General features: G+C 48.2%; 1 protein-coding gene across 1 annotated transcript; it reads left to right on the top strand.

Annotated features, from left to right (window-relative positions):
- Nucleotides 1-6,828: 6,828 nt before the first annotated feature.
- On the top strand, nucleotides 6,829-10,019 carry LOC140384865 (C-C motif chemokine 5-like). The gene is given in 4 exon segments (XM_072466809.1): nucleotides 6,829-7,177; nucleotides 9,194-9,302; nucleotides 9,401-9,488; nucleotides 9,490-10,019. Coding segments are annotated over 4 exon segments (498 nt in total). The 5' UTR covers nucleotides 6,829-6,918; the 3' UTR covers nucleotides 9,532-10,019.
- Nucleotides 10,020-10,301: the final 282 nt, after the last annotated feature.

Consider the following 10,301-nt stretch of genomic DNA (forward strand, 5'->3'; position numbering starts at 1 on the left):
CATAATTACTACAGGCATTCTGTCCTGCTTCCGTGGCATGGGAGATAAGGGTGCGGGTCCATTTGGCCATATTGTCTGCGGACAAATGGGCGCGGTCTACGTTGCCGAAAACGGCTTCAAAGCGAATCCACAAGCGTCCTGCGAACGCTGTGGGGTGTTCAGACTTTTTCTGTCTGCAGTTATTTAGACCGTCTACGGGGTCGCCCCGGTTGTACCCGATCGCATCCAGGATCGCGGTATGCATTTCTGCAAGGGTGCCTCCTCCTACATTCTGTGGGTCGGGAAGGGCTGCTGCGACCGATGGGTCTAAGCTGAGGACCATGAGCTTTACCTGCTCTTTCTCATCCAGGCCGTACATGGTCGCCTGGTGTTTGACGGTGGCAAAGAAATGGTGTGGGTCTGAAGCGGGGAGGAACGGTGTGATTTTAGCACACGCGTCCCGTAATTGGGTCACTGTGAGGGGGGTGGAATATAAGACTTCCGCCTCGTCTGCTGTGGCGGTGCGGTGGGTTGTTACAGGGTTCATGGGAGCCTGCATTATCTGCTGTGTGGGGGGTGGGGGTGCTCTCCTCCTTTGGGGTTTTCCCTGCGCACATGCTCCCTGAACATATCTCTGCGCTGTCTCTTGCAGTTCTTCCCAATCAGGGCTGACTTCCCGGTCTAAACTTTCCCCAAAGGTGTCTTGGAATCCCTTTTGGACAGAAAGCATTGATTGCAGGTCTGCAATTTGCTTTCGGCACTTTGCATGGTCTAAGGTACTCTGCCTTTGTTCCGTGGTTGCAGTGTGGAGCGCTCTCAAGGCTGCCTTGAGATCACTACATTGCTTCTGTAGTGTCTCCACCTGCTTCTCCGTCTCTTTCTTAACCAGGACTGCACGCTGCGTGTCCTGATAAGCCTTCTCATACTGGGATTGAAAACTGCTTAAATGCACCAGACAGGACTGGTGACCCCGTTTGGCGTCAGCCACCTCTTCATCCTTGGCTTCTAACTGCCTTTTCAATTCCAGGTTCTCTTTTTCCATCTCGCATACATCGATTTTACTCATACGATGTATGCCCTCTATTTCTTTTCGGAGCGTCCTGACGACCTCCTCTGTGCCTCGCAATTGTGCCATGGAGGACACGATTACCATCGGCTTGCGCACTTTTGCTAAGCTCTTTTTAGGGATCTCACTCAGGTTCTCCCACCAAGTATGCCCTATACTTCCAGGACCTGAGTCGCCATTATTACAGAAACCGCTCCACATGGGCCATCCTTTGCCCTGCAGAAATTTGCGAATTTCCACTTCCCAAATGGGACACTGTCCCACTCTAACGCTGCTGATCGATGCAACCGCAAATTCTTCGGGGTTCATGAGGCGCTGCATTGCCTGCATGGCTCTCTCTTATCTGCTCGTTACGTTCAAATTTGGAACAGGGGGCTAAGGTGGTGTCGTAGATGCGGGTACGGCTTGCGCTAGTTTCCGAAAATACAGACTTCCGACAGTTTTGACGCAACAAAATCTATCAGTTTTACCTTATAACCCTGTTAGTTACGCATGCATACACACACTTCCGAATTGTGAATTATTAACCAGAACCGCTTGAACACTTGTGGTTTTTTTTGTTTTTGTTTCCGATTGGATTCTAATTCAAATTGTTGGGGTTCTCCCGGAGTGGGTTTCCACTTCTATGTCGGGTCCCGGCAGAGTCGCCAATTATGTTGCTCTTTTTAGCCTGAGTTTATTAGCTCTGATTACGTCACCTTTGCTCACGAGTCGCCAGGTATCTTTCTGATACCGCCACGTGGTTCAAGTTCAAGTTATGATGAATAAGTCAGCACACCGCTTAGTAAGATTGAAATCAACGGTCATTTATTATATACAACAAGTAATGTTTATACAATAATCCTACTATCGATATAATAAACCTATCACTACTGGCCAATACTTAACTTTAGGAAGAGCCCACCCGGTCAGGGAAACGAATGGCTTATCCAATCGGATCGGGCCCGTGGGATTTAAAAGGCTGATACAGGTCGATGGCTAGGAGTCTTTATCGGATAGCGATCGCTGGATTCAAACTTACAGTTGCCGGTTGATGTTCTTGCGAAGGTCTTGAGCAGGCGAAGTAGGGATAGAGAGCGAGATCTGAACTTGGCCCCTCACTTTATAGGGCCTGGGACTTCCCGCCTCTCGGGGCAGCCCTTGACCCTGAGTCCCAAGTGATTGGACTTGTTCCCAATCACTGGGTTTGATACGTCCAATTGCGAGGCGATTCCCCGATCGGGGGGTGGTCATTCACCTGCCTTTGTTTTGGCCACTGCAGGCGCCGACAGGTCTGGCCCGATATTCAATTGCTAATATGTTGCAATTGTTCCCGGGGATAGCCGATTAAACTGCAGATGTCTGGGTTGATGGGATGTTAATAGCCCTGAGTATCGATCTGGGCCGACTTCCCCAGAGCCGAATATGATATTCTGCCTGCAGCTGTCCGTTTATGTCTTGTTACCTGCTTTTCCCATCAGCCTTTCCGGTTAGCCATTTTAAATCGGGTTTTGGCCAAATTAATCGGGAAGCAGCCATTTTACATGGCTACATCAGGAAGAGAGAAGCTCCTGGTAATAGTGGGAAAAGGACAAAAAAAACACTGCTGACAGAGAGAGAGAATAGACAGAGGGCACAGTCTGATCTAATTCAACATCATCAAACTGACACCATTCACACTGAGGATCCATTAACACCGAGGATCCATTCACACTGAGGATCCATTCACACAGAGATCCATTCACACTGAGGATCCATTCCCACCGAGGATCCATTCCCACTGAGGATCCATTCACACTGAGGATCCATTCACACTGAAGGTCCATTCCCACCGAGGATCCATTCACACTGAGGATCCATTCACACTGAGGATCCATTCACACTGAGGTTCAATCCACACTGAGGATTCATTCACACGGAGGATCCATTCACACTGAGGATCCATTCACATTGAGCATCCATTCACACTGAGGATCCATTCACACAGAGATCCATTAACATGAAGGATCCATTAACATGAAGGATCCATTCACACTGAGGATCCATTCACAGAGGATCCATTCACAGAGAGATCCATTAACACAAAGGACTTAATCACACAGAGATCCATTCACACTGAGGATCCATTCACACGAAGGATCCACTCACACTGAGGATCCATTCACACTGAGGATATATTCACACAGAGATCCATTAACACGAAGGCTCCATTCACACAGAGGATCCATTAACACTGAGGGTCCATTAACACTGAGGATCCATTCACACAGAGATCCATTTACACTGAGGATCCATCAACACTGAGGATCCATTAACACTGAGGAGCCATTGACACTGAGGATCCATTAACACTGAGGATCCATGCACACAGAGATCCATTCACACTGAGGATAAATACACACTGATGATCAATTCACACTGATGATCCATTCACACTGAGGATCCATTAACACTGAGGATCCATTCACACTGAGGATCCATTCACACTGAGGATCCATTCACACTGAGGATCCATTCACACTGAGGATCCATTAACACTGAGGATCCATTAATATTGAGGATCTATTCACACCGAGGATCCATTCACACTGAGGATCCAATCACACTGAGGATCCATTCACACTGAGGATCCATTCACACTGAGGATCCATTCACACTGAGGATCCAATCACACTGAGGATCCATTCACACTGAGGATCCATTCACGCTGAGGATCCATTCACACTGAGGATCCATTAATATTGAGAATCCATTCACACAGAGGATCATTCACACTGAGGATCCATTCACACTGAGGATCCATTCACATTGAGGATCCATTCACACTGAGGATCCATTAACACCGAGGATCCAGTAACACTGAGGATCCATTCACACTGAGGATCCATTCACACTGAGGATCCATTCACACTGAGGATCCATTCACACTGAGGATCCATTAACACTGAGAATCCATTAATATTGAGGATCTATTCACACTGAGGATCCATTCACACTGAGGATCCAATCACACTGAGGATCCATTCACACTGAGGATCCATTCACACTGAGGATCCATTCACACTGAGGATCCAATCACACTGAGGATCCATTCACACTGAGGATCCAATCATGCTGAGGATCCATTCACACTGAGGATCCATTAATATTGAGAATCCATTCACACAGAGGATCATTCACACTGAGGATCCATTCACACTGAGGATCCATTCACATTGAGGATCCATTCACACTGAGGATCCATTCACACATAGATCCATTAACATGAAGGATCCATTCACACAGAGATCCATTAACATGAAGGATCCACCCACACAGAGATCCATCCACACAGAGATCCATTCACACTGAGGATCCATTCACACATAGATCCATTAACATGAAGGATCCATTCACACAGAGATCCATTAACATGAAGGATCCATCCACACAGAGATCCATCCACACAGAGATCCATTCACACTGAGGATCCATTCACACAGAGATCCATTAACATGAAGGATCCATCCACACAGAGATCAATCCACACAGAGATCCATTCACACTGAGGATCCATTCACACTGAGGTCCAATCATGCTGAGGATCCATTCATGCAGAGATCCATTAACACGGAGGGTCTATTCACACAGAGATCCATTCACACAGAGGATATATTCAAACAGAGATCCATTCACACTGAGGATACATTCACACAGATATCCATTCACACCGAGGATCCATTCTCACTGAGGATCCATTGACACTGAGGATCCATTCACACTGAGGATCCATTCACACAGAGATCCATTCACACTGAGGATCCATTCTGACTGAGGGCCATTCACATTGAGCATCCATTCACACTGAGTATCCATTCACGCTGAGGATCCATTTACACTGAGGATCCATTCACACAGAGATCCATTCACATTGAGCATCCATTCACACTGAGGATCCATTGACACTGAGGATCCATTCACACAGAGGATCAATTCACACAGAGATCCATTCACACTGAGGATCCATTCACACTGAGGTCCATTCACACTGAGGATCAATTCCCACTCAGGATCCATTCACTCTGAGGATCCATTCACACTGAGGATCCATTCACACTGAGGATCCATTCACACTGAGGATCCATTCACACTGAGGATCCATTCACACCGAGGATCCATTCACACTGAGGATCCATTCACACTGAGGATCCATTCACACTGAGGTTCAATCCACACTGAGGATTCATTCACACGGAGGATCCATTCACACTGAGGATCCATTCACACTGAGGATCCATTCCCACTCAGGATCCATTCACACTGAGGATCCATTCACACTGAGGATCTATTCACACCGAGGATCCATTCACACTGAGGATCCATTCACACTGGGGATCCATTCACACTGAAGATCTATTCACACTGATGATCCATTCACACTGAGAATCCATTAACTCTGAGGATCCATTTCACACTGAGGATCCATTCACACTGAGGATCTATTCACACTGATGATCCCCCACCCCGTAGGGGCTAGAGTAGACGTTGCCCTAGAGTGGGCCATGTAATACCACACCGGGGGGTGATGGCCAGGTGGGGGGCTGTATGGTGGAAAGTGGGTTGTTGGGTGAGGGGGTGGGTCACCCTTACAGCCGGTATCCCTCTGCAGAACCAGGAGCCAAGGTGCATGGTCAGTGAGGTGGGCAGCAAGATGGCTGCCTTGCAGGGTGTAACAATGGTGGTCCGTGCCTGGACATCACCCCAGTCCCATGGGGGGTCACCTCAGCCACACGGCCCGCTCCCCCATCACTCCTTCCTGCCCCCAGCCTGCACAGAGGCCCCCCACCCCAGCCAGCTAGGCCAGTCGCGGCTCTCTGTATCCTACCTCCACTCTCTCCCTCTTCAGCCACGATGCCAGTTTCACAGCTTTTAAAAGCACACAATTGAACTGCACTGTCGGGAACTCGGCCCCTCGGGGGAGGAGAATCGTGAAGACCATGTCGGGCTCGCTAATGATCTGCAAACAGTATTTACTGTATGTGTGTTCTGAAATGCATTGACGCCTCTGTTGTGGCGCCAGAGAATTACGATTTGAGGTCAAATCAACGCTCGCGTGATTTTTACGTTGGAACCAATTCTCCGCCCAATCGCTTTTCCCGATTCTGGCGCCAGCCAACGAAAAATCCTGCCCCGTCTGCCCTCTCAAGTGGATGTAATAAATCTGAATGTCTTTATTTGGGCGAAGAGAAGGACAGATGGTTCCCTGGTGTCCTGGGAATTATTTACCCCTCAATGAACACCATTACAGATTATCAAGCTGCAATTACACTGCTGGCAGTGGGATCTTGCTCCTGCTGTCTTTCCAACAGTAGGCTTATGAAGTTACTGTGAAAAGCCCCAGTCGCCACATTCCGGCACCAGTCCGGGTGCACAGAGGGAGAATTCAAAATTCTCAGCTGGTATGGGAATTGAAGCTGCGCTGCTGGCCTTGTTCTGCATCACAAACCAGCTGTCTCGCTCACTGAGAATCATTAGAACAGTGACTACACGTCAGGAGTGTGTCAGTGACTGTGAAACATTTTGACACATTCTGAGGTGATGAATGTTGTTCTGGAAATGCAGCCTTTCCATATTTTGCACACACACACTGTTATATTTTGATGTTAAACTCACTGCCTGTTCAGAGCTGTGTCCCACAGGGTGCTCAGAGTGCAATGGCCCAATCAGGAAGCTCAATACTTCTCATTGGCTATCTCCTTGCCCCAGATGGGGAAGTGATGAGATTGTCTGAGGGAAATGAGCTGACAGTTTGCTAAGAATCACTGACCCAGGAAGTTCCAGGCGTTCCATCCTAATTAACCCAAGAACTCCCTTTCACAGAATAACATGGACTTCTCATTTCAGGGAATGTCAGAATGGGGGAACAATTACTCCGGGGAACTTTCATTGCTGGAGAATGGGCAAAGTTCCAGGGGGACTCCGTGTTGCAGACTCTGCAGTTTTTACACAATATAAACCGTAAGGTGACATCTAACTCCTCAGTCCACACTCACTCTTCAACACTCAACACGTCCAAGTTGGCAAAGGACATGATGAAGACAGCACTCTGTGTGGCTGCTGCTGTTTTGGGAACATTGGTGATCTGCTTGATCCAGGATGTTGCTGCTTCACCGGGTAAGAGAGAGAGACTTCCTTATTGGCAATGTTCTCCGAGAATGTTAGAATGGACAAAACTGTTACAAACACGTTATTCACCCACTGCTCAATTCATCAACTGCTTGTGTTATTTATTAGTGTCCAATGTCATTATTACTCCCCACTCTGTCCAGAGGAAGCAGCAGTCAAATTACTGAGCCCTAACCTCTAATTTATAAAGATTATCTTTTATATTCAATGTCTCTATGAATCCATTTGCTTTTTAACTGTGAGATTAACTTGTGTGTGTAAACCTGCAGTTCTCTCTGTTCCTGCTCCCAAAGACACCTTTCATATTGGATCTCTCAGAATGGGAAAGTAAACTTCAATCTCGAACAGTGCAAGGTGCAGATTTTGGGAGCAGGAATTTGAAAGCTTCATATTCATGGTGGCTTTTCACAGTAACTTCATTTGAAACCTGCTTGTGACAATAAGCGATTTTCATTCATTTGGAAATAAGGGGCGGGATTCTCCGCAATCGGCGCAATGTCCGCCGACCGGCGCCAAAAATGGCGCGAATCAGTCCGGCAACGCGCCGCCCCAAAGGTGCGGAATTCTCCGCATCTTGAGGGGCCGAGCCCTCACCTTGAGGGGCTAGGCCCGCGCCGGACTGATTTCCGCCCCGCCAGCTGGCGGGAAAGGCCTTTGGTGCCCCGCCAGCTGCGCGGAAATGACTTTGCCGTGCGGCGCATGCACGGGAGCGTCAGCGATCGCTCACGGCATCTCCGCACATGCGCAGTGGAGGGGGTCTCTTCCGCCTCCGCCATAGTGGAGACCATGGCGAAGGCGGAAGGAAAAGAGTGCCCCCACGGCACAGGCCCGTCTGCGGATCGGTGGGCCCCGATCGCAGGCCAGGCCACCGTGGGGGCACCCCCCCGGGGCCAGATTGCCCCAGGACCCCGGAGCCCACCCGCGCTGCCTTGTCCCGCCGGTAAGAGAGGTGGTTTGATTCTCGTCGGCGGGACAGGCATTCCAGCAGCGGGATTTCGGCCCATCGCGGGCCGGAGAATCGCCGGGGGGGGGGCCCACCAACCGGCGAGGCACGATCCCCACCCCCGCCGAATATCCGCCGGGGGGTCGGTGAATCCCGCCCAAGAGTCAAAATGCAGTTCAGGATAAAATGGATTTGGGAATAGAGAGAGAGGGATCAGTGAAGGTGATGAGACAGGACATGAAATTCATTGGAAAGATCAAACACAGAACTGGAGATCATTCCTGCAGGAGAGAACGGAAAACCAGAGATGTGATGTTGATGTTCTATAGAAACCCGAATAGTTCACACTTGGAGCACTGGTCATCATTCTGATCACCTTGTTAGTAAAATCATGTTGTGGCACTGGCGAGGGATCAAAATGATTTTAAAATATGATCCCAGATGTGGGAGGAAATATTAATCAGGAAATATTGAACAGGTTGTGTGTTTTCGCTTTAAAAGAGAAATCTGAGAGGTGTCTGTGGGAAGAGGTAGATAAACCTCTTAATTTTAAAGAGAAAATTAGGGGCAGCACGGTAGCATTGTGGATAGCACAATTGCTTCACAGCTCCAGGGTCCCAGGTTCGATTCCGGCTTGGGTCACTGTCTGTGCGGATTCTGCACATCCTCCCCGTGTCTGCGTGGGTTTTCTCCGGGTGCTCCGGTTTCCTCCCACAGTCCAAAGATGTGCAGGTTAGGTGGATTGGCCATGATAAATTGCCCTTAGTGTCCAAAATTGCCCTTAGTGTTGGGTGGGGCTGCTGGGTTCTAGGGATAGGGTGGAGGTGTTGACCTTGGGTAGGGTGCTCTTTCCAAGAGCCGGTGCAGTCTCGATGGGCCGAATGGCCTCCTTCTGCACTGTAAATTCTATGATATAGACCAGTTGTGCCGAATGGCCTGTTTTTGTTACCTAGACATGATGTATTTTTATGGAACTACATGAAGGATAATGTTATTATTGTGAGAATCTGCTGTGATCCCTGTTTGATATATAATGTGTCCATTTCTCTATCTCATTCCAGCTGGCACTGTAACATTCGAATGCTGTGAATATTTTAAACCCACTCCCATTATTCATAAAAGGCTGGTGAGCTACAAGGAAACAATTGGCTGTTCCACTCCCACCGTTATGTAAGTATTTCAAGGTGTTTTGATGGCAGTGTGTTTAAATGAAAGATTTGCAGCTGGAGTCTGTGACTCTCTGAACTCATTTCATCCTGTTTTTACAGTTTTACAAACAGACGGAATAAGAAGATCTGTGCTAAAGCGAGTGAGAAATGGGTTCAAGCTGCTGTCAGATTTCTGGAAAGGAGACTGAAGAATGAAGAGAGAAGAAGACATTGAAATCACAGTATTGTAAAACCATTTCAAATACAGAGACTGTTGAAGTGACACAATATCCTACTGGGTCACAGGCAGAATGTAGAAGGTGTTTCGGGACTGGGTCCAAATGCTAATTCTGTACTCATTTGTAAATTTAAGTACTAAAGATTCTCCATGGCTCTAACTATTCCCCTGGAAACCACAATCGGCAAAAGTGACAGAAACAAGATGGTGTCATTGTGTAAATGTGGCTCCCAGCCAATGAGAACCCGGTGGGAGGACAATATTCCATCGATTCAACAGCGGCATAGGCAATCAGTCTCCACATTTCACTGGGGCTTGTCCCTCAGACCCCGACTACCCTTGGCCACGGAGCAGATTGACGGAATTACAACCATGAATCTCGTCACCGGGAAGCAATGAGGGGCCGGTGATAGGAGCAAGTGGTGGGGGTAACACTGGGAGGGGGTTGGTGTGGTGGTGAGGTAGTCACTGGGAGGAGGTAGAGGAGTATCAGACACTGGGAGAGGGGGTGAGGGAGACACTGGAAGAGGGGATGGGGTGATACTGGAAGACGGGGTGGGGAGACAACAGGATCCTATGTCTCATTAATAAAAGTGGTGTTTTATTATTCAATCCCTTCTCTTCACTCAATGCTTCATTGATCTCTCAGCTCGTGTTTTTGTAAATTGAAAATGTGACGATGATATAAAGGAGATTCATGAAATAAACTCTCTTGTTATCTCTCAGCAACTTCATTCCTCATTTTTATTAAACAGACAAACAGGTTTGAGGCGGCACGATAGG

The sequence above is a fragment of the Scyliorhinus torazame genome, chromosome 10 (assembly GCF_047496885.1).
Source record: "Scyliorhinus torazame isolate Kashiwa2021f chromosome 10, sScyTor2.1, whole genome shotgun sequence".
Taxonomy (NCBI): domain Eukaryota; kingdom Metazoa; phylum Chordata; class Chondrichthyes; order Carcharhiniformes; family Scyliorhinidae; genus Scyliorhinus; species Scyliorhinus torazame.